The 25,210-nt window shown below is 35.3% G+C and overlaps 1 protein-coding gene across 7 annotated transcripts in view; it reads left to right on the top strand.

The window, feature by feature from the left end:
* The first annotated feature begins 5,409 nt into the window (after window positions 1–5,409).
* LOC110113285 (aspartic proteinase-like protein 2) overlaps window positions 5,410–25,210 on the top strand; it is a 77,898-nt gene continuing 58,097 nt past the window's right edge. For 5 of the 7 annotated variants that reach the window (XR_003701649.1, XM_028697369.1, XM_028697370.1 and 2 more), the window contains exons 1-4: window positions 5,411–5,866; window positions 6,005–6,134; window positions 6,235–6,482; window positions 8,561–8,785. Coding sequence is in view for 6 of the 7 variants with exons in the window: in XM_028697369.1 (XP_028553202.1) it covers window positions 5,622–5,866; window positions 6,005–6,134; window positions 6,235–6,482; window positions 8,561–8,785 (848 nt within the window). In the remaining variant the exon portion in view is untranslated. Of the gene's footprint in view, window positions 5,867–6,004; window positions 6,135–6,234; window positions 6,483–8,560; window positions 8,786–25,210 lie in introns of all 7 variants that reach the window. The other 2 variants (XM_028697367.1, XM_028697366.1) reach the window with 1 other exon arrangement.

Below are 25,210 nucleotides of genomic sequence, written 5' to 3'. Positions count from 1 at the left end.
CGCTTACATGTCTTTGGGTTCAAGTGCTCCATCTTGAGTAATGGCAAACATCCCTTAGAAAAATTCGATCCCAAGTCTGATGAGGGTGTCTTCTTAGGTAATTCATCTGTATGTAAGGCCTATAGAATCTTTAATAAGAGAAACCTAGTAGTAGAAGAGTCTACCCATGTAGTGTTTGATGAATCAGATAAGCCCTCTGAATATAAAATTGAAGATGATGAATAGAGGCAATTCAAGGAGTAGAGACTATGACCTTTGGAGAAAGGGTAGAACCTCAGGAAGATTTGCCTAGAGAATGGAGATATTCTTCCAGTCATCTTAAAGATTTAATTTTAGGAGATCCTTCAGAAGATGTAAGAATTAGGCATGGACTTAGGAAAGAGGTTAGTCATTCAGCATTCATCTCTATGATAAAACCTACAAGTATAGATAAAGCCTTAGAAGATGAATACTAGATTCTAACAATACAAGAAGAACTGAACCAATTCACCAGAAATGATGTTTGGGAGTTAGTTAAGAGACCTAAAGAACAAAGTGTTGTTGGAACAAAATGAGTCTTCAAAAATAAGGTGAATTATTCAGGAACAATAATAAGAAATAAAGCCAGATTAGTAGCTAAGGGGTACAACCAGATTGACGGAATAGACTTTGAAGAAACCTTTGCCTCTGTTGCTAGACTAGAAGCCATAAGAGTGCTCTTAGCTTTTGCTTGTTTCAAGAACTTCAAACTATATCAAATGGATGTAAAGAGTGCTTTTTTGAACGGGGTAATTAAGGAAGATGTCTATGTTGAGCAACCCCTCGGATTTGTAAGTTCATAATTTCCGAACCATGTATTCAAATTAAAAAGGCACTTTATGGATTAAAGCAAGCACTTAGAGCATGGTACGAAAGACTTAGCTCATTCCTATTGGATAGAGGATTTGAAAAGGGTAGTGTAGATACTACACTCTTTTTATAAAAGATCAAAAATGAAATTCTCATCGTTCAAATTTATGTGGATGACATCTTATTTGGATCTTTAGATAAAAACTTGTGTGATGAATTCTCAAAAACTATGAGTAATGAGTTTGAAATGAGCATGATGGGAGAACTTACTTACTTTCTTGGCTTTAGTGTAAAACAAATAGATAACGGAACTTTTCTTAGTCAAACAAAGTACATTAAGGATATTTTGAAAAAATACGAAATGGATAGTGCTAAACCCATGAACACTCAAATGAGCTTAATAATTCAATTAGACAAAGATCATAGTGGAAAATTAGTAGATAAAAAAAATATAGAGGAATGATTGGATCCCTTCTTTACCTGACTCCCAGTAGACCGGACATAATGTTTAGTGTGTGCCTCTGTGCCTGTTTTTAAGCTGATCCTAAAGAGTCTCACTTAACTACGGTTAAGAGAATCCTTAGATATCTACTAGGCACCCTGAACTTAGGAATTTGGTATCATAGTCACAACACCTCCTTTGAAATTTTAGGGTACTCAGATTCTGATTTTGTAGGATGTAGGATAGATAGAAAAAGCACCTCTGGTACTTGCCAATTCATAGGACAATCATTAGTTTCTTGATCCAGTAGGAAGCAAAACTCTATAGCCCTTTCCACAGCCTAGGTAGAATATATTGCAGTAGGAAGTTGCGTTACACAAGTACTATGGTTAAAATAATAAATTCTTGATCTTGGCCTACCTGTATGAACCATCTCAATCATGTGTGACAATACAAGTGCAATTTGCATCTCTAAGAACCCAATTCAGCACTCTCGAACGAAACACATAGACATTATACATCATTTCATAAGAGATCATGTTGCTAAGGGAGATATAGAATTGCATCACATCACTATAGGAGATCACTTGGCTGACATATTCACAAAACCACTAGCATTCAACATATTTAGCACCTTGAGGACTAGATTAGTTGTCATAGACATTAATGCATAAAACACAAAAAAAATTCTTCTAAGGTTGTTCCTGATCATCACACATTCACTGCACAAAACCACAAAATTTGACATTTCATCATCGTATTGTACGATCATCTATCGTAATGTACGATATATCTAAATCTACACAACATAATCATAGGCAAATTTCGCCTCTGTTGATCGTACTGTACGATCTCCATCGTACTATAAGATACAGCTGGCTGGCATTCAATCTGTCTGGTACGACATTATTGCTCATCATAGGTACGATATCTCCTCTTCGTACTGTACGATCCACGTCAGCGAACAGATTGGGATGAATTAACTTGGTTGGTACGATATAATTGGTGTTCGTACTATACGATGCCTCCACTTCGTACTGTACGATCCACCTCAGCAAAACGGATGAGAACGAAGTAATGATGTCTGGTATGATATAATTATCGTTCATACTATATGATACACCTGTTCGTATAGTACAGCAAGAAACTTTTCATGAAAGGCCGTACCGACGATCCTCGGGACGATCGAAATCCTTCTGATCGTACTGTACGATACCCATCGTACTGTACGAAACACGATAGTACTGTATGATGTTGGAAAAATTCTATAAATTGCCTTACTTAGCAGATCTCTTCTCTCCAAACTCTTCACTCACATCTCTTCTTCTACTTGCCTTCCTCATCTTTTTTTGTTCTTTTGCTCTTGTTCTTATTGTTTTGTTTGTTATTTATTGTTGTGCTGTGTTATTCTTGGCTTTTGATTATGGATGGAGTTTTATTTAGCTGCAATTGTTCTTTAATGGGGTTCCTATTAATTGTGTTAGTTCTTGGTTTATTTTTTCTTTGGTGATTCTTGCTCTTCCTTCTGTCTGCTCAGATGGTTGGTATGGCCCTTGTAGTTTCTTCTTTGGGTTTTAATTCTATACTTCTTGCTGGCTTTGGATTGGTTCCTATGCTTATGTTTTAGATTTGTGTGCCTATTTTTGGGTTTCTGAGGTTATTTTTTGTTCCTAGCAGTGGGGGTTTTTCTTTTTATTCTACAAATTTGGATGTCATTTCTAGGGTTTTCTTAGATGCGTCTATTATCCTGTAGGTATTTATTTTTTATTTTGTTCTTATGCACTGTCATCAACCACACTTGAGCATTCATCTTGGCTTACTTATAGACTCACTTAGAGCCTACTCACTGCCATTTAGCTGGCCCAAAGAGAGTTTTCCATAGAGATTGACTTTATCTTCCACTAATGTAATAGGAGGAAACACATGCTTAGATTAGCTTGTAGCGTTATACGAGTATTTTATGTAGCTTGATAATTTTTTCTTTTTCTCTACATAGCTTTTCTTGTAGCCCTTAGAGTCCTATAAATAAGAGGTGACGATGAACAGTTAGAGGACCCCAAAATTTTCTTTAATATAAATTGTGTAATTTTAGTAATAATAAATCTAATGGGGGTATTGTGACTTTGGGCGATTAAGTCACCAATAAGTGTACACAATTTAAATATCTTGGGTCTATTATTCAGAGTGATGGTCAAATCGATGGGGGATATTATTAGTACAATTCAAGTTGGAGGGTTGAAGTGGAGGAATCCATCATGCTTTTTGTGTGATAGAAAAATATCCCTCAAACTTAAGGGAAAATTCTATAAGATGGTGGTAAGACCTACAATGCTTTATGGTGCAGAATGTTGACCATTACAAGAGAAGCATAATATTAAGTTAAGTGTTGCAGAGATGATGATGCTTAGGAGGTTGAGATGCTTTACTCTTAGAGACATGATACAAAATGAGCATATATGTGAAAAGGTTGGAGTAGCTCCAATGGAAGATAAGATTAGAGAGAGCCACCTTAAATGGTTTGGTCACGTAAAATGTTGGCCTTTTGGTGACCTGATTAGGAAAGTAGATGTCTTAGATTTGGATTATGTTAAGAAAGGAAAAGGTATACCTAAAAAGATTTGGTCAGAAAATATTAGAAATAACATTTATGTATTTTATTTAAAATGAGAATTTTACTCTTAAAATGACACAATGAAGGAAAAAAGATTCATGTTGGCAACCCCACATAGTGGGATAAAGGCTTGTTGTTGTTGTAGTGGATACTCTGTCAATTTAAGATCTACATCTTTTTTCCTTTGCTCTCTCTGTACTTTCCATTCTTACATACAGATTCTAACTAAATGGGTTAATTTTTAGTATAGTTGGGTATTATCTAAGTACAAATTTGGATTCAACAGTTATGAAGGTGGAATTTGCTTTTATCTTTTATTTTAGAAGAAATTATATTTGTTTTAGTAATACTTACAATTATAAATTTATAACTAAATTAATAATTTTTTTTTAAGTTGAAATTTACAATTAGAGTATAAAATAAGGCATAAAAAATATTTGACACACACACAGATTAAAAAAACTGAAAAAAATTTTAAAATACATTTGATTTTTCATAGATTAAAAAAACTGAAAAAAATTTAAATAGTTTATTTAAATATGGATTATATAACTATAATATATAAAATTATTAGCAAAATAATTATAAATTGTTAGAAATAATAATAAAAGTGATTTTATATTTGAACGACATAAGACAGCTTATGTAGTTAAATGAATAAAGACTGCTTGGGAAAAAAACTGTATTGTTTGGGATAGCTTTCTAAAAGTTTTATTTTTCAGATTATAATTATAATTTTTGTTTGACCTTTATTTTTTTATTATTTTTTATTTTTTTACTAGAAAGTTACTTTTTATAATAATTTAAAAAATTTATTTTCTTAAAAATGATTTTATAAAATAACAATAAAATTATTCCAAATGCGAGCTAAGGGCATCTCCAACCAAAAACTTCATTTTTCACGGCAAAGTAACGCAAAACTCCAAAATGGCGCGGTGATGCTCCAATCGAACGCCATTTTAGGTGTTTTTGAGAAGGTAACGATCGCCATCCCTTTCGCGCGTTTTTCCGATTGAGAGCAAAAAATGGCGTGAGTGAACAGTGCGACGCCAATATTGGCGTCGCACTGTTCATCCGCGATCAACTGGCGTAAAAAATGGCGATCGGTTGGAGCAAAACAAGAACGGCAAACAAGTGTTTGCCGTTCGGTTGGAGATGCCCTAAGAGCTGGCTTCTCCTTGATAGGGAAAAAAGAGTCCGTCATGGGAAAGAAAGAACATAATAATAATAATTCAACATGACATGGCATTAAGCCTAATTTTTTAGTTAATCATGCGAATCATCATATTTTTTGTCTAAGGGTGAGCTAGCATCCATAAATTAGAGTCTCATAACAATATAGTATTTTCAAGTTGAAATCAATCAGATACCTCATATTGATCTGTTGGTTGAAAGTTTTGACAATCAATCAAAAATTTTTAGGTTGAGTCTCAAATATGGGATGTATGTAAGAATTTTCTTAATTTAACTAAATGTAAAAAAAAAAAAAAAATTCAATCCAGTGACCGGGGTTTGCAAATACTGAAATAAACCGTTCAATGATTTCTCCGTCGCCGTCGCCTAGCTCCTGTCTGAATCTCCCTGTTATCCTTTCTTCCCTCTCTTGTTTCCCCTCTTTCGCGTTCTCAGGAAAGGTGCTGCTTACTTGGGAGAAGCTTTACATCCATTATCCGCTGTTGCCGAGAAAACTCCCTTTCCACCTCCTAAAACTTTTCAAAATCTACACCGGAGTTTGATTCCATGGAATTTCGATTGCTTCTTAGCCCTCATCATCTCCTCATTCTTATCCTCTATGTCACATCTTCATTCCAGTTCGGAAGTGCCACTGGCGTGTTGAGGGTTCAGCGCAAGTTCTCCGGCCAGCGGCAACTTATCACAGAACTTCGCGCCCATGACGTCCGCCGCCATGGCACGATTCTTATCGAAAACTCTAGGGGCACTGTTGATCTCCCACTTGGCGGTCTTGGCCTTCCTACGGCCACTGGGTAAAGCTTACGTGTAGATCCTGTTGGTTTTATGAAATTGGGTTGCGTCAAATCGGCGCAATTTCTTGGTCTATCTTTTTTGTCCTCTAAGTTCCTGTTTTTTGTTTCGATTACTTGTTGTGATGGAATGGGAAATAGGCTATACTATGCTCAAATTGGGCTTGGGACTCCTTCGAAAAACTACTATGCGCAAGTGGACACAGGGAGTGATATTCTTTGGTTGAATTGCATCACCTGTGGGCATTGTCCCAAGAAGAGCGACCTCGGGGTATTTTCTGTTTACCAACTTGTTGCGTTTTGTTTACGTGAGTTGGATATGTTAAAGATTCGATATTTGGTTGGAAAACTTGGATATTATTTCAATGCAGATAGAGCTGACTCTTTATGATCCCAAAGGTTCTTCAAGCGGAAGGTTAGTTTCTTGTGATGGAAGCTTCTGTTCATCCACATATGGAGGAGATGTTCCAGGATGCTTGTCTGATATGCCCTGCGAATACAAAGTGCAGTATGTTGATGGAAGCTCAACTTCAGGGTTCTTTGTAAATGACTATGTGCAGTACAATCAGGTTTCTGGTAATCACAAGACAACAACGGCCAATTCAACTGTTATATTTGGGTGAGTGATTTTTAAATTAGTATATTATATCCATTCTAAGTTAGGCTAAACTTCAAACCCTAATGTATATATTTTGATGCATTGTAGATATGTGTTTTAGATTTGTAGATTCCTGATGCTGGTGATTATATTAGTAATAGTGTTGGATCTAAATTTGTTCGTTGGTGACATCCTGATCCTACTTTGCAAGGCTAGTTAGGATGGCAGAGCAACGGGAGGAGAGATGGTCGAGTATGGGGGATTTGGAATTCTATTATTCTATGTGAATAATAAAAGGGCATGAATCCAAAAAATTTCTCCCAACTCCATTTTTTTAAGGTTGGGAAGGCTATTGGAGAGAGTTCACCTAAGGAATAATACAACAAATATATGATATGATTGCTAAAGACACATGTACAAGGCTTTGGGGATACACATGTATAGCTATCTCTTACATGGCCTTGGGGCACCTTTTGGCGAATGCCTTCGACAAGTGTCTCAGGTGAGTGCTTCAAGTGATTGGCTCTAATTTAGTTCAGGCTCCTCTGAGGCGAGTGCTTCTCTTTGCTTTTGCAACTTATCTAGATGTCAAGTCTGCTCACAAGGGTATGCAAAAAAGAATAGTTTAGCTAATTTAGAAGGAACAAGGAATTTATTTTTTTTATTTTGTCATGCGAGGGATGGGTGACATCCATATTTTTTATGTTTTGTACTTACTCTTTTTCCAGAACCAAAAAGATGAAAAATGAAGATGACCAGATATCAGTTTATTGTCTATTTAACTGCAAATTATATGCAAAGAACCATTAGAAGTACAATTAGGTCCACCTTACCCAACTGCAAAACTATTTATAAGCTGCTCTAGGTGAATGTTGCAATCTAGGCCAGCTCAAACATTGATAAATATGAGATAATTATGACTCATCAACTAGTTATTTAGATGGAGTATGCTCACATTTTAAACCACAATTTTCACATTATCTACTTTTGCAATGGGTAGGCTATATTATTTGTTTTTTATTTATAAGTTGAAGTCAGATTTAGGTAGCGATATGTTAATATATGGCTTTTTTGGTTTTTGGTAAATTTATTGATAGTTGCATGTTCCCTTAAAATTAAAAACCAATATTTTCTTCAAGCTTGACTGTTTGCATAAAGCAAACTACATCCAATGAAAGAAGTTGTAATATTTTGTTTCATTTTTTATTTAAATGCTAGGATACATATATGAACTAATAGTATCATCCAGTTAGAGCATCCATATTTGAGAGGGGAATCTGTTTTTTTTTTTGTTTCAGAATTAAGGTAGCCTTGAAATAACGCTGTTTTGACAGCGTCACTGTGGGCATCAAGCAAGTTCGTTAAAAATTGTAAGTTTATGATTCAAACACATCTGGGGTACATGCATCCATGGCTATTTAAAAAAGGGTGTTCTTCTAATCGGAAGTAATTCAATTTTAATTTAGTAGATGGTATTCTAAATGTCTCTTATGTGTCCTGGCACTCTTTCGTGGATTAAATGCAAAGATGAAACCTTTTATGTTCTTGGTATTTCCTCATTTTACACTGCTTAATAATGACGTTTTGAAGCAAAAAAAAAAAAAAAAAAAAAAAAAAAAAAAAAAAAAAAAAGAAAAAAAAAAGAAGAAAAGAAGAAGAAGAAGAAGACATCAACGATAAAAGAAAAAAAAGAAAAAAAAAAGAAAAAAAAAAGAAGAAAAGAAGAAGAAGAAGAAGACATCAACGATAATCTAAGTTGAACCATAAGAAATCAATTGCTTGGTCTTTTTGATTCATCACGTTTCATGATATGTAGAAATAAAAGTTGCAAGTTACATATTAACTTCCTAGAATATGGGTTATGTAACTTCATCATTGTGTAATCATGCCAATGAACAAAAGTGGCAGACATTTCTTAAATCTGGAGGTAGTCTCATATTTACTTCAGATATTATCAACAATTTGATTATGGATTTAATTTTTGCGAGACAGGTAGTGAAGCTTGCTTCAACATTCCACATTTCTGTCAATATTCTTTAGTTTCATTATTTAATGCTCTATTTCTGAATTTCTCAAGCCTATTCTTCTTTTTCTTGAAGATGCGGCGCTCAGCAATCAGGGGATCTAGGATCATCATCTGAAGCACTTGATGGTATTCTAGGTTTTGGGCAGTCAAATACATCCATGCTATCACAACTAGCTTCTGCTGGAAAAGTGAGGAAGATATTTGCTCATTGCTTAGACACTATAAATGGTGGTGGTATATTTGCCATAGGAAATGTGGTGCAACCAAAAGTGAATTCGACACCTATGGTGTCAGACACGTATGTTATTACTTGCCTGTCATCTCTTTTTTGATTAGTGAGGAGAGTTTTATCTTTTCATTTGTTTTCTATCCTGACATCATTTTTTTGTTCTAGAAATTTATTGGAAAACCATCTATGGTTACTGTTACAATCCTAGCCATTCACCCTAAAAGAAATCCCACAGCCACAAAACATGATCCGTGGGAAGCTCTCTCAATCCCGCCTGGAATTACTCTCCCGATGATTTCTTTCTAAAGAATAGTAGCCGAATTAGGAAGGATCATATTGAGGCAATTATGTATGAATTTGAAGGTATTTATTTCTTTGTTAAGACATCTTGTATAGATCTATAAATAGAGATAGTTGTATGCAATAAAATCAAGCTGTTCCCTCTTATTCCTCTCAAATCTGTGTTTGTAACATGGTATCATAGCCACAAAGGGAAGAGGGAACTGAGCGGGAAGAAGCCTTACCGAACGAAGCCTGAAGTCGGAGCCGGAAGTTGGCGGTCCTCCTCAAGGAAGAAGAAGGCGAAGCTTTGCTTTCGACGGAAGCCTCACAGAAGGAAGGAGCCGAAGAAGCCTCTTGCGAAGCAAGTAGTCCGATTCGACAGGAAGGGAAAGTCATCGAAGGAGCGTAGTCGAACAACCACGATGGAGCCGAAAAAGCCTCCTGCGAAGCGACGAAACCGATTCGAGAGAAAGGGAAACTCGACGAAGGAGCGTAGACGAACAACCACGAAGGAGTCGAAGAAGCCTCCTAGCCGAACACCCCGCTCGAGCCATTCGCAATCCCAAGCAGACATTCTGCTTACATAGCTAACCGGCCGATCCTTTTAAGGGTTGGACCTGTCATTTCGAAAAAAAAAAGTATCATCGACCTTTTTTGCTGTAACTAAAGATTGGAGGGATCTTTTTTGAGCATTCATGACTGTCCAAAATCAAATAGATAGTCATCATTACTATCATTTGACCCAAAAATGTCAGAAATTAATTCTTCTTCAAACACTGACCAATTTGAGGATTCTATGGTGCACCTAGGATGAGGTGACCTCCAAAGCATGCAACCTTCCTATCGACTAAATGAGAATAATTACTTAAAGTGGTTTCAATTTGCGGAGACCTACTTAAAAGAAAAAGGAAAAATACATTACCTCCTTGGAGGACCAAAAGGAGGAGATCGGAATTTTGGGGCATGGGATGAAGCAGACTCTATGATTATGTCATGGTTGTGAAATTCCATGACTCCAGAAATTAGCGACCCATTTATCTTCCTTTCCACTATAAAGAACATATGAGATGCTGTTAGACATACCTTCTTTAAAGCTCAGGATGCGGCTCAAATCTTTGATATTAAAGTCAAAATAGGAAGCACAAAGCAAGGGGAGCAAGAGCATGGAGTATGCCACCCTTCTACAAAATCTTTGGCAAGAACTTGATCACTACAGATGCACAGAAACCAGATGTTCGAAGGATGCTGCGATCGAAAGAACTTTATTGAAAAAATATGGAATTTATGGTTTTCTTACAAGACTAAATGCAGAATTTGATTAGGTTAGAGTCCAGATCCTTGGAAAAGAGGAGACGCCATCACTTAACGAAACTATTTCTCTCATCTGCGCGAAAGAAAGCTGACGAGGAGTAATGTTAAAACCAAAGGTCGTTGAAAGTTCAGCAATAGTAATGAACAAATAATTATCATAGAAGGAGAAAAGTAAGGATTTCTTAAAATTAAAAGACAAAGACTCACTTTGGTGCAGTTATTGCAAGAAGTTAAGACACACAAAGGAAATGAGCTGAAAAATACATAGAAAACCCCCTAATAATGAGTGGAATCAAAGAACTGAAACAAGGAGCGCGTCGCATGCCAACAATACTACAAGTCAGCCCACCCCAGAAGCACAGTCCAGCCTTGAAGAACTCAATAAAGAAGATATTGATAAACTGAAATGACTCTTGGTGTCTCTTAAGAAATCAAATGCATCTTCTTCACTTGCACTATCAGGTAAGTTTTCAATTTCTATTAGTTTAAGTGCATCTAGAAATCATTTAAAGGAATTATATATCATTGACTCAGGAGCCACTGATCATGTGACCCACTCACTTACCCACTTCATCAACTATACTCTTTATCCAAGGAACAAGAAAATCATTACTGCTGATGGTTCTCTTATCATGGTAGCAGGTCAAGGAGACATAACATTATCTCCCTCACTCACCTTAAAATATGTGCTCCACGTACCTCAATTATTCACAAACCTAATATCAATTCAAAAACTTATCAATGATTATAATTGTCAAGCTTTATTTAACCATACTTATTGCTTATTTCAGGACCAGAGATCAGGGAAAGAGATTGAACTTGCTAAGGAGAAATCTAGACCATACACCTGGAAGAACAAAATCAATCTAAAAATAATTGCTTTATGTTATCACTAGTTGATAAGAATTCCACTATTTGGCTTCATCATTATAGTTTATGACACCGATCTTTTAATGTCCTAAGACATATGTATCTATAACATTTTAAAAAATTTAGAAAATAAACATTTTCATTATGAAACTTGTGAGTTATCTAAACATAAAAGAACTTCCTTCCCAAATAAAAATGAGAGATGTAATAATCATTTCTATCTTATTCACAGTGATATATGGGGACCCTCCAAAATCCCCAATATCTCTGAGGTATGCTGGCTTGTATCATTCATTGATGATTGCACTAGAGTCTCTTGGATCTATCTCCTCAAAAATAAATCCGATGTAAGCACCATTCTTTCCATTTATCATATCATGATTCAAAATCAATTCGGGATAAAAATAAGGAGATTTTGCTCCAATAATGCTAAAGACTATTTCAACCAAACCCTTTCCCCCTACTTCCAAACTGAAGGGATTATCCATGAGTTCTCCTTCGTTCACATCCCACAATAAAATGGGGTTGCAGAGAGAAAAAATGGTCACCTTCTAGCCTCCACTCAAGCATTTCTATTCCACTACAATACGCCCAAATCCTATTGGGGGAAAGTCCTCATAATTGCAACTTATCTCATAAATTGACTACCTTCAACTGCCCTAGGACTCAAAACTCCAATGGAGATTTTGTCCTCATTTTACCCCGAGTTTCGAACCCATCATAACCTTACACCAAAAATCTTTGGGTGTACTGCCTATGTAATTCACAACTAAAATAGAGGAAAACTATATCCAAGAGCACTCAAATGCATATTTGTTGGATATTCAGCTACCAAAAAATGTTACAAGTGTTATCATCCACATATAAGAAAAACCCTTGCTTCTATTGATGTTACCTTTGATGAACATAATTCTTATTTTTAAAAGCTTCATCTTTAGGGGGAGATTGAACTTGAGGATGATGAGAAAAATGAACTAGCACCTCTTGACCTCCCTCCACCACCTCAAAAAAATTCACTTGAAAACTAGGATAGGGATATAAAAGACAAAGTTGTCATTAGATTTGGGAAGGTATACTCCATGCATATAAGTTCATATTGTGCTCAAAAGTAGATTCAAGAATCTGAACCATCTCCTGGAAATAAGGTTAGCTCACCACCTCCTTTGTACCCTATAACCAACTCTATATCCTTCAATTTCTCATTCTCACACAAAAATTTCATGGGTACACTAGAAGATATCCATATTCCTAAAGATATTTTTGAGGCTTTATCTGATGAAAATTAGAAAAATGCCAGGATAGATGAAATGCAAGCCCTAGAAAAGAACAATACATAGGAGATCATCAATCTACCGATAGGAAAAAAATCGATCAGCTGCATATGGGTGTTCTCCATAAATTACAAAGTTGATGGCACACTAAAAAGATACAAGACAAGGCTAGTGGCAAAATGGTACACTCTAACATATGGCATCAACTATCAAGAAATCTTTGCACATATAACCAAGATGAATATTGTCCGAATACTACTCTTACTAGCAGCCAAGTACAGATGGCATCTGAAACAATTGGATGTGAAAAATGCATTTCTGTATGGGGATTTGGAAGAAGAGATATTTATGAAATACCACTAGGGTTTAAGGAAAGATCTGAAGGTAATAGGGTGTACATATTAAAAAAGGCTCTATATGGGCTCAAACAATCACCAAGGGACTTGCTCGGAAGATTCTCAAAATTCATGCTTCTTAATGGGTATATGTTGATGATATTATCTTGACCAGAAATAACGAAGAAGAGAAAGTTAGTTTAAGGAAAAGTCTTACCAAAGGATTTGACATCAAAGAACTTGGTAGACTAAATTACTTTCTCGGAATTGAAGTAGCCCACTCCAACAAAGGAATTTTCATTTCACAACAGAAATACATTAAAAATCTTCTAAAAGAAACCGATAAATTAGCTTGTAAATCAGCACCAACACCAGTAACACAAAATCTTAAATTGGGGGAAGCAAAAGAAGATCTAGATGTAGATAAAGGGTCGTATCAGAAACTTGTAGGGAAATTGATCTACTTCTCTCACACCATACCAGATATAGTATTTGCTGTAAGCATGGTTAGTCAGTTTATGCAGAATCCAAAGTAGGCTCATGTGCAAGCGTTAGACAGGAGGATGCTACACTACCTTAAAGGAAATCCAGGGAAAGGGATTATCTTTAGAAGAGATCATGAAATAACTTTAGAAGCATACACGAATGCTGATTATGCGGGATCACCAGTAGATAAAAGATCTACCTTTGGATATTGTACATTTCTCGGAGGGAACCTAATTATATGGAGAAGCAAGAAACAAAATGTGGTGGCAAGATCTAGTGTGGAATCAGAATATAGAGCTATGACTTTGGGAATATGTGAGTTACTATGGATCAAGATGATTCTAGAAGATCTAAAGATCAAGTGGAATAATCCTATGAAGCTACATTGTGACAACAAGTCAGCAATCAGCATAGCCCACAATCCAGTCCAACACGACAGGACCAAGCATATAGAAGTGGACATACATTTCATTAAAGAAAAATTAGACAATGGTTTAATAGGTATTAATCATGTATCATCAAAAGATCAACTTGCAGATATTCTTACCAAATGGTTGGACAACTCAGTTTTTCTCAGAATGACTGATAAGCTGGGAATGACAAATCCATATTCCCCAGCTTGAGGGGGAGTGCTACAATCATAGCCGTTCAACCTAAAAGAAATCCCACGGCCACAAAGCATGATCCGTGGGAAGCTCTCTCAATCCCGCCTGGAATTACTCTCCCGATGATTTCTTTCCAAAGAAGAGTAGCTGAATTAGGAAGGATCATATTGAGGTAATTATGTATCAATTTGAAGTTATTTATTTCTTTGTTAAGGCATCTTGTATAGATCTATAAATTGAAATAGTTGTATGCAATAAAATCAAGCTTTTTCCTCTTATTCCTCTCAAATCCTCGTTTGTAACAGTTACTTAACTATGAAATCCTACTTTCATAGAAAAAAAAAAAAAATATAAATATGATGAGCTTTGGGTTTCATGATCCTTTGACATGATTAATTCAACAATTTTGTATATAACGTTTCTCATTAAGTGGGTTATGCACTAATTTGATTCAATTTAATGACATATATGTCTTGTCTTGTCTTGTCTTGTAACATGGAATTCGAATTTGCTCTTTTGTTTTTATTGTTATTTCCTTACTACCAAACTTTTTACAGGTATGAGCAAAAACCTACTGGTTCTTGCTTTTGGATCTGTTGTTAGATTGTTAACATTATAAAATCTCATATCTTAATAGTTTATCCTCCTTTACAGTTAAAAAGCGGAAATTGTGGCTTTTGTGTTATTCCTCAGTTTTGATTGCTTAATCAAATAATGTTATTGTTACTTATGGTGCTGGACATCCGCTTGAGTGGTTTAACAAAATATGTCTGGTAAAACCCTCAACTTTTATGAGAAGTTGGTCCTTAAAATTTGTCCTACCTGACTTTTCCACAGTTTAAGATATGGTGCAGGATTAAACATTTTCCATATCCATAAGATACATTTTATTACAAATATGATAGAATAATGCTAATAATAACATAGACGAAACGGTTCAAAACATAAATGTGACAAATATTCAAATATGATATTTGTAAACATAAACTGTTCAATTAACAAACATAAATCTCACAACAATGCATCCTTACACACATTCAAAATAAGTTCTCCAAACATCATTAACAACTTCAACAAAATGCTGATATCATTTCAAATAGATGTAAAAATCTATTCTAATAATCTCCAGTCTCTTTGCTTCTCTCAGACTCAGGCTCAGGCTGTTGACCAGTATTCTTTTGATTTTGGCTTGTGTATGATCGTAGCTCTGCCTGTATCTCAGATTGTTACGTCAGCATATCAGACTATTGCGTCAGTATGTTTGCCTGTATATGTCTCATCTCTTATATCTTCTTGGTGAGAGTAGCCACTCTTTGGCTGACGGTCTACTCAACTCCACTATCACCAAATGATGTTGAGCTGAATGGGTTTGTCTTATATGTATGTGACTGGGAACCTAATTCATACACCCTCCCCTTTTGCCGTCCTCCAACAATCTGTGACCACATGTGATACTCGGAGTACTGTTTCGATCATGAAGATGACCCCCTCAGCAGGATAAGACTAACTCTCCCGAATTCGTATAAAATCATCCTACGAGAGATGAAGTTCATAAAAATCTATTTAAATTTGCATATTATTTATGAGCACTATTGAATATATGATACTCATATGAGCTATTTTTTTGCCTTGTAATCAACCCACTAGTGATCAACTTGGCTTTGGTGTGTTCGTGCATGCATCTCTAACAGTGTAGGCTCTCGACCAAGTGCCTCTTCTCTTAAGAAACATTGTTAAAACAATAAAAATATGTGTAATAAGATGAATTATTTATTAGTCGTCGTCTATGCTCAGTGCAAGGCACGAAACTACTAGTGTGAAGAGAGCTTCCTAAACCCCCATAATTCGATGCTCTATTTTGTTTATTATGCTCTCTCTTTTTAGTGAACTCAAGGGTGGTGGCCTAAGCTCTGGTTAGGCCACCCCATATGCCCTCTCCAAGCCACAAGGGGCACTCGCCATACTTTCTGATGTCAGTAAACATATCCCTCAATCGAGTGTAGCCTCTCTTTTCAAAATTATTTATGATTCCGAGCCACTACTTTCAGAATAGATTGAATAAAAGAAATTTATTTAGACTCTCCTAACTTGCCAACCTATTTAATTCCATAATTAATAATGAGAAACATATTATGTCCCGTAATGAACATCAATTATAATTGAAGTAAATACAGAGGTCTACTAAAACTTTTAAAATTTACTCACATACCTAAAAGTCGTATATCTAGCATTCAAATCTCGTTTTAGATCTCTTTGTACACCCTAAACATATGTACACCACAAGAATGATCACCTCTTTTTACTATCTCAAGGGTTCCTTTCCATTTCATGCAGTACAACCACTGCTAATGAGCTAGGCTCAATGAAATACACAAGTAATTTATAAGAAATAATAATAAATAATTAATAAATGCTTAACAATGCTAACATAATTAAAACACATATTGAAATGTCATATTGAGCCTAAAAAATGGTTAACAGTATTATTCATCTTGTCAAAACTGTTCAACACCTTTAAACAAGTCATATAATGATTATAACTTTTTGCACATTTTCAGCTTTCCAATTCAAGCTTCGGTCTAACTTCCCAATTTTTAGAATGTAAGATGTTCTCTCATTCAAGGTTGAGTCAAATTTCCCAACTTCTATAATTGAGAGTTTAGCCTTACCTCGTCGGGTCTTTCGCCTTTACTTGTGCGGGCCTATCACACTAATAATTATATAATGTGGAACTTACATTGTCTAGTTTGGAATGCTACTAATCCACCTAGTTGCATATGAAAGTGAGGGTAGTCAAACTAATAAGGATAGGATAGGCAGACTCATTCTAGAGCTTGCTAGATGGAGAAAGAAGCATGTGTGTTCTTTTAGCTGAATTATTTTTCATAAGGTGAATCCTTGACTACTTATTGACTCACAAATGTTATGATATGATAGATATATCATCAAGGCTAAAGGCTGATGTGTCGCTTATTTATATTCAGCTTGACTAATCCATATGCTCAACCATTTCTCTTGAATCATTTAATAGATAAGCTTTATTTTTTGAAGTTTAAATAAACCTAACCCATAAGTGACTATGATGCAATCCGTAGACTTTAGTTGTCATCCCATATATCCCAGGAGCTTTACTATTTATAGATCATTACAGAGTAATCAATTAAAATTAATAAATGTACTATTAAGCAGAACTAGTAGATCAAAAAGAGAGTGAAAGTCCCTAACCACCTTTCCTTCTAAGTCTCACTATTATAGGGTCTTTTGGAAACATATGTCAGCAACAATACAATAATATCCCATCTTTGATCACATCACAACCCAACCATATATACCGACTTGTATAACTAAAATCATTGCATCATGCTCAATACAGCACAAGCTTATATTGTAAATTGAACAAGAATGAGACAAGTACATAGCATGGATATGTGCATACAAGTTTAATAAATCACTTAGAAAAATTTAAAAGCGTATTGTATTTAAATTAAGTCATTTTTTAATCAAATTAGTACTAAAACTAAATTTATTGATAAATAAAACACAAATTAATCTAATTTAAATATAACAAATTTTTTAAATTATAGAAATGCATGTAAATAACAAAGATGCTGGGACTTGCCTGGTTGGCACTTTTTGGTTGGTTGGACAAATAGGACCTACACAGTGTTACACATGATCCCCATTCAGGACATTAGGAGATGTGATTGAAATAAAGCCTTTTGGATTTTGATTTCAAAATCCAATAGCAGTTGTACATTTCCTTCCTCCAACCACTTAACCTAAGGTATTTGATAGAAGTATAGCTTCTCCATGTTGTATTAGCTTGCATGAGAGGTGACAGGTGCTTTGGTTTGAAACTTTGAACTATAGGAAGTGTAGCTACCACCGGCGGGACTCGTTGGCTTTGGTAGTTGTCCCATCAACTGTGGTCAAAGCTCTCCTTTTCTTTTAAAATAGAGCGGAAGCTCTTTGCTTACAAAGGAGAATGTGGTGTTTTCTTATAGTTGGAAGGTTCACTTACCGTAGGCTTTCTCTAAAGCTTTTCATGTTCGAAAAAGTTTTTAGTGGGTAGGAGACACGAATGAACCTTCAATTGCTTGGTATGAGTAAGAGCTCAACCATCACCTTTACTGTCTGATTTTCCTGCTTAGGATTGTAGGTTGTAACACCCTTTGGGTATGAGTAAGAAGAAAGAAGAGGGTTTTTACAATGAAATTATATAACTCGGTCATCAATGAATAATTAAATACCTTAGTCATCAATGAATAAGTAAAGAGCTTAGCCACTAACTTAACAAGTAACTCAACCATTAAATGAAAGCATAATAATTAAAGGACTAGTTTAAATAAATTAAAGGTGCTTGTCTATTTAGATTTGCATGGTTTAGGAAAAGCTGAACTTGGCGGGTGTTGACCCCTATATACTGAGCCACGCACAAAAGGAGCAAAACTGGCGATTTGAGCAACGCACGCGTTAGTGCGGCGCATCACTTGAAGGGTCAAACGACCTTCAATTTTCAAATAGACCATGCCGTTGCAAATATCAAACTCTTCTAAGTCAGAGCCCCTCACATTCAAATCAGAGGAGATCGGTACGAAGGGATGAACGACACTCAAAATTACAAATGCCGGTACACAAATGACTTCAAATTGATGAACGGATCATGCCGTTGCATTCGGAACATCATCAACAGTCAGAAACCACATTTTATTTATTTAATTGGGATCATCCGGAGTGGTGTCACGCATTCCAAGGCGAAAATGAGCATATCAAGGAAATTGGTCTTGACGTTGCTCAAACAAAGTTTGATTGTGAAACGGACTTCATCATTACATTCAGAAAATCCTAAATAACTAAAAATGACATTCAATTTGACAAGTTAAGAACGTGCGAGGGGGTAGACATGCATCCCAAGGCGAAACACAATTTTTTTGAAAAATGACGCTCGACAGTACCCAAATGACGTCCGATTGATGAATGGACTTTGCTATTGCGTCCGGAACATCATTAATATTTTAAATGCACTGCAAATTTGTTCAATTAAAGTTGCGCAAACAAATCGACTTAGTTCCGATGCAATATCGCATATTTCGAGGAAATTAGCTTGCGACGTTGCCCAAATGACGTCCTATCGTGAAACGAGTTGCGCCGTTGAGACTGAACTTTGATAATACTCTAAATACACTATCAATTTGTCCAATTAAGATTATATGGAGAATTCGACATGTTAAACAAGGGGAGATGAGCGCAAAATGAAGAATTATGCAAACTGAGGCTACTTTTCACTTGATTAATGTTGTTCCATCATTCGAAATTAATACATCTGATGATGTATCACTAATATGGAGATTAATTTGATAAATTTCAAAAAAAAAAAAAGTTTAACAAGGAAAGGATTCAAATCTAACTTAATGCATTACCTTGTTTTGTTTCTTCCGGCCCTTTGCCGCAGATGGCTTCCAATGCACGGATTTGTCTCTAAAATGAAATTTAACACTGTTATTTTGCTTCCCTCATGGCTTTCTTCCAAGCGGATAGGGCTCCCACGGTGATTAAAAAAAAAAACAACGCAAGCCAAGAAGTCGGAAGCGAACTCTATTTCATGTACAAAGCTTTTGACTACGCCCCCTTCGACTTGAGAACTTCCGTCCGAAATCTGCAGCCCAACACTTCCTCCACTCGTCCGACCACAAAGGACTCCCGATTTCTACAAGCCGAATCAACCCCATGTCATAAGCTTCCTCCTTCAATCTCCAAGACTGATACCTGCTCTCTGTCAATCCCGCCCAAACGACTACCAACTACTCGTCTCCTCTGATCTGTTCGAAGTCCCTGCTTCCTTTGACCTCCTTATTTCCTCGGTAAACCCAGACTTGCCTCCCGTCTTTGATTCCTCCACCCAATTGAGCCCAACTGCTGATAACTCACAACCGAACCCACAACCGCACCTCATATCAGCCTCCAAAAACCCATTCGTCCACTTAGCTTAGCTAGATGTAGATCACGTTTTCAACCTTCTGCCTTGGAATTTCCGCTACAGCCTTCCAAGACGCCGATCTCCTTCTCTGCCGTGTGAACCAAACTCTAAAATCAAAGAGAAATCTTCATTTTGTTTTCAGTTCACTAAGTTTTCTCCAGCACTTATACACCTAAAATCTACTGCTCACATGAAGCCTAACCAGATCTTCACCTACTTGCGTGAGAGCTCATTAAACTCAATTCGTCTTTACTGTGAAAATTCCTCAGAATCCACTCTTCCTCCATATAATTGTTGCCTGTTTTACTCACACGTTTAACTTATCTTTCACGTGAGTCCTTCGCTATACTCAACACTTTGTCTCATTCACTACATCAACAAAGCAGTTTTCAATCCTTTCAAAGGCCCACTTCACTATTTCTGTTATCCCCCGGCTCGGTAAGCTCGTATAGGCGAGTCGGGAACGATAGTCAGACGGTAAATCCAAAAAATTTAATGTAAACATATTTAAAGTATATCCAAACATAGAGAAAGAGCCACTAAAAAATTCTAAGTAATTTTTTTTCTTCTTTCATTCAAAAATATCAACATGTACATAAGAGTTTGTTACATAGATGGATGTCAAAAATATATCTATCACATGCTATCTTGCATCCATTTAATATAAAATATCAAAAATACAAAAAAGGAACCTGTCACCAGTCGTCTCCCTATGACGATAAGTATACGGTGGTCTATCCATCATTAATGCTTAACAGGTTTCCCTGAAAATATTCCATAAGTTGAGTGAGTCATAACTCAAGTAGTTAAAATACTATTCAATTAAATTTAGGAGCAAGAGAAAGAGTATAACATGTATGTCGATACTTCTAAGTGAATGAACAATTAATATGCCATGATATATCAACTAGAGTACACATGCCTCTAAGTCATCCATATGTTCTTTTTCTTTGTATAAACTTGCAACCCTTTTTCATTTTGCAAGCATAATTCATTTGACACTTCTTATACTTATAACATAATAGCGTAATAACATAGTAACATAATCTTATTCACCCGTCATGGAAGTATCATTTTATTTTGTACTGATCAGGTACACTTTTAATTGGCTATTCCTTTACCATTTGCTCCGAGGAGCACCTTTACTATTGGCTCTGAAGAACCCCTTTACCATTGGCTCAGAAAAGCCCCTTTACTATTAATACTCCACATCAAACATACACACTTAATCATTCTAGATTTATTCATAGAAGGGATTTTAACACTTCATTCATGTGTATGTTCTAATGCTATATGATTACATATGAAAGAAGACATGAACTTTGTACTAACTATAATTATCATGTGAGAAAGACGCATTTGCATTAAGTATTTAAAAAGTTATATTAGGCTATTCTCAAGAGCAAGATACAAGATATTTATGACCATGCTAAGTTATATAAAAAATGTACAATTGCATTTAAAAGTTAGGCTAACCACATGATATTATAAGAATATGCTATCATTTGGAAAGAGAAGGATTTTTCGAACTTAAAAGAAGCACATTTTACCTACCTCACCACTATGTGCAATTTGCTGTTTGCCCTATCAAAATCTTTCCTCTACCACTTCCAATATCTAAAAAAAAAGTATAACATAACTTAACATTTAATGTCACATGCTTCCATTGCATAAACTTCCTAAATCCCTAAATCATAAGAACATGCACATAAGTTTTCTTAAATTTCCTAAATTAATCCTTTACCATTTAAAAATTAATTAAATTTACTTTTTAATTTCGGATTTCTTCAAAACCCTAATTTTTGGGAACCCTCTTTTTGTTAATTTCATAATATATGCATAAGAAAACCTGCCAGACACTTAATTATTAATTAAAATACGAGAAATTTTGGATTTATTTAAATTAAAATTACAAAAAATAAAATTTTGTACAAAAAACCCTAATTCTCACCTTCAAAAATCTTTCTAAGTCTATTTGAAATAATAACACTTAAAAATTTCATGATTAGGAAAAACCCTGATTTTTGGGACTTGAAATGTTTCATAAAAATTTAATTAACTTTCATAAGAAGTTTTCTAATGTCATTAGGATTAACTTTTACAAAAGTATTTTGAAAGAAAAAGAACACTGGAAGAAACCCTATTTTTCAAAATCCAAAATGTTTGGAGAAAAATCTCATTTCTATGTTTAAAATTATCCCTCTTGCCTTCCCTAAAAATCTCCTTTTCATTTCCTAAAGAAAATCTAAGTCAATGAAAAACCCTTAATTTTTCTCTCTTGGAAAATCATGAAAGAGAAATGAGAAATCCTAAATCTAATGCTTACCTTAATCTTCTCTTGCCTTGCTCTTCACTTTTCCTCAAGTCCGGCCACCGGAAACTGTTGTCGGAGCCGCCGTGGCCTCGCTCCTGTCGCCCCTCTCTCCGCCTCCCTCTCCCTTCGGTTCGGCTGCAAGAAACGAATGGGGACCGCATGGATTTTGGTCCCCTTAAGAGTGGATAGCTATGGTTAATTGCATAATGTCCTAAATACCCTCAAGTAATAATAAAAGTACATGAAGAAATAGAAGGGCATTTTAGTCATATTTGAAAATTTTAAAAACTTCTATGATTTTTTAATTTCCAAACTAAGCAAAATTCACTATAGGTCCTTTATACCAATTTGCTAGAAATTTTATGTACTATTTTATAAAATTATTTTCGTCGAAATCCGATTACTTTAAAATTTTACCTAATTTTATCACGATGCATCGAAATGCGTGTGACTCCTACGATCGATATTTTTCGGGTTTTACAATTTCAGCCCTTTATATCTAACTCTTTTTTTTTTGAAAGTACAAATTGCATTAGATAAAAGAGCTAATTACAAGTAATAAAATGATCACATTCATTCTTTAACAAACTAAGCAAAGAAGGAATGTTCCTAAAAGAAAAGCTATCAACAAAAGAAATACATTCTAAAGCCAAAGTAGCACATAATTCAGCTACTTTGTTAAATTCTCTATTAACATGATGGAAAATCACCTTATTAAAATCATTTATAAAGAATAACTCCTTTGCCAAGCAATTCTCCATTTGCCACTTTGATTTATTCATTGAATCTTTAATGAAGTTGATAATATTGAGATTATCACCTTCAATTATTACTCCTTTGCTATCCATCATCCAACTTTGAATGAACTCTCTTACTGAGAAGATCGCCTCCAACTCAAGTTAATCCATATCCCAATAAGTTATTTTCTTCCCAATAGTAAAGAGAAGTCTTCCTTCATTTAAGTGCAAGATGGTGAAATTTCTAATTTTAAATATCAAGTTTTCAAATACAAATCCATGCTGCTACTACACGCTCGGTACTACGTACCTATGGATAGAATGTATCTAATCGACGAATAGCCTTAATTGAAATTTCTCTCTCATTATTGGGAGGGGTAATTAACTATGGTGCGCCTATAGGAAATCAAAACTCAGATCATAAAGTCCGTTGAAAAATGAGGGCAAAATCTCTGGGTAGTGTCTTATCTACAAACCCATCTGCCTTTCCAAAATTTACCCGGGAACTTAATCCGTTAAAACTCCCTCGAAAAGCAAGAGAGAGGCCGGGGCTCAAATTTTTGGAACCCACAACGGGAGAATAACCTCAGTAGAGAATGACTTGGTGAGTTAGTGTAGGAGTGAGAGATACGAGGAAATTGTTTCAAAAATATTCTTTGTCCTGGACTCGATAATCTCCCAGCATTGAATCTTGTTTTCAACTAACTCGATGGTTAATAAGTGAGCGTGCTATGTGAGGGTACCCTTTTGTTGATAGAATCCAATGTAAGCGGATTCACCATCTTGTCAATTTTGCTAGTAATATTAGCTCAACATAACATTGCTATAGGTGGGTCTCATCTTATGCTAGACTTTGTCTTTGCAGGGGTACACACCTAGACTCACCAGTTATAGGGGGTATACACCTAAACTCACCAGTTAAATACATATGAGAAAATAATCAAAATGGTCTCTTAACTCTCTAGAAGGACCTAAGCAGTCCCAAACTATGTTAAATGAATATTTTGCTCTCTCAACTCTTTAAAGAGGAATGAAGATAGTCCCACCATCCAAACTAATGGATGTTGGACTTAATAGTGTTAAAATTAAGTCCTGTTGGAGATGTAAAAAAATATAATTATTTGAAAATTATATTTAATAAACGGCTTAATTTGAAAATTTCCAACTTGCTCATGCGACTCAATAGAGAATAGAGAAGCGAGTTAGTTTAAGCAGAGATTTTCCTTCACTTGGGATTTTGGCTCTCCTAGGGGTTTTGTGCTTGAGGGCCTTGGCGCTTCTGTAGATTTGGTTACAAGCACCTTCAAATAATCAATTTTCAAATGATAAAAATAAAAGTCAGAACTCTTGTTTTAAATGTTAATAGAAAGAATATGTAGAGGAATCTTCTACCTTTCAAAATGCTTCTAACTTAGAGTTAATACTATCTCCACTTCGTCATTGTCCTCCTCTTCCTGCTAGCAATTTACATGAAATTATATTATAAGTATTACAAAATGAGAAAGTTTGAATAGAAAAACTATAGCAAATCATTACCTTCATCCTTCCTTTTAGATTGTAGTGTGAATGAACCCAATTTGATTCGCATATGAGAGCTTGAACGGTCTCAATACTCAATTTCAAATGGTAGGTGTCAACAACTCTCTCTTTTGCGCTAAATGAAGATTTAGATACAACTGTACTAATTAGAATTGATAGGATATCAACAACCATTCTTGATAAAATGTGATACTTCATTTGGTTGTTCTTCCACCACGCAATAACATCGAAGGGGCGTCCTACATGACAAACTTCTATACCATCATCAAGATATTTATCTTAATCAGACCTCATAGGTTTTTTAGCTATTCTCTCCGAAACATAAGTTGTAAAATCTAGCCAACCACTATACTTGTTTGCCCCTAACTCTTGAGTGCTTTTTGAACTATTACTTGTCCTGCAGCACTTGATCTTCCCGCTTTGAATTTACCACCTGCACATTTTATCTCTTCTTCAAAACATGTTTCATATTCTTCGTATAACTCAAACAGTATTATGCGGACATATGAGATGTTTTGTATGCTTTCATCTCTTTCATAGATCATTGGAAATGTAAATTCTACGACAACAAATTTCATTCTCGGGTCCAAGATAGCACCAAAGGCCATTAAAATATTGTTCTCACCCTAGTATTTGTCAAATTTAGCTTTCATTATTTTTGGACATCTCCATAATAAATATATCTAAAGAACGTGCCCCGTCATCCAATACCTTTATTGTATATATTTGTGATAGGAACAAGTTTAATGTGGGATATTCTGATCCTG

Source organism: Dendrobium catenatum, unplaced genomic scaffold (genome assembly GCF_001605985.2).
Source record: "Dendrobium catenatum unplaced genomic scaffold, ASM160598v2 fragScaff_scaffold_920, whole genome shotgun sequence".
NCBI lineage: Eukaryota > Viridiplantae > Streptophyta > Magnoliopsida > Asparagales > Orchidaceae > Dendrobium > Dendrobium catenatum.
The sequence above is the reverse complement of the archived record's forward strand: the minus strand, read 5'-3'. Positions and strand labels throughout refer to the sequence as shown.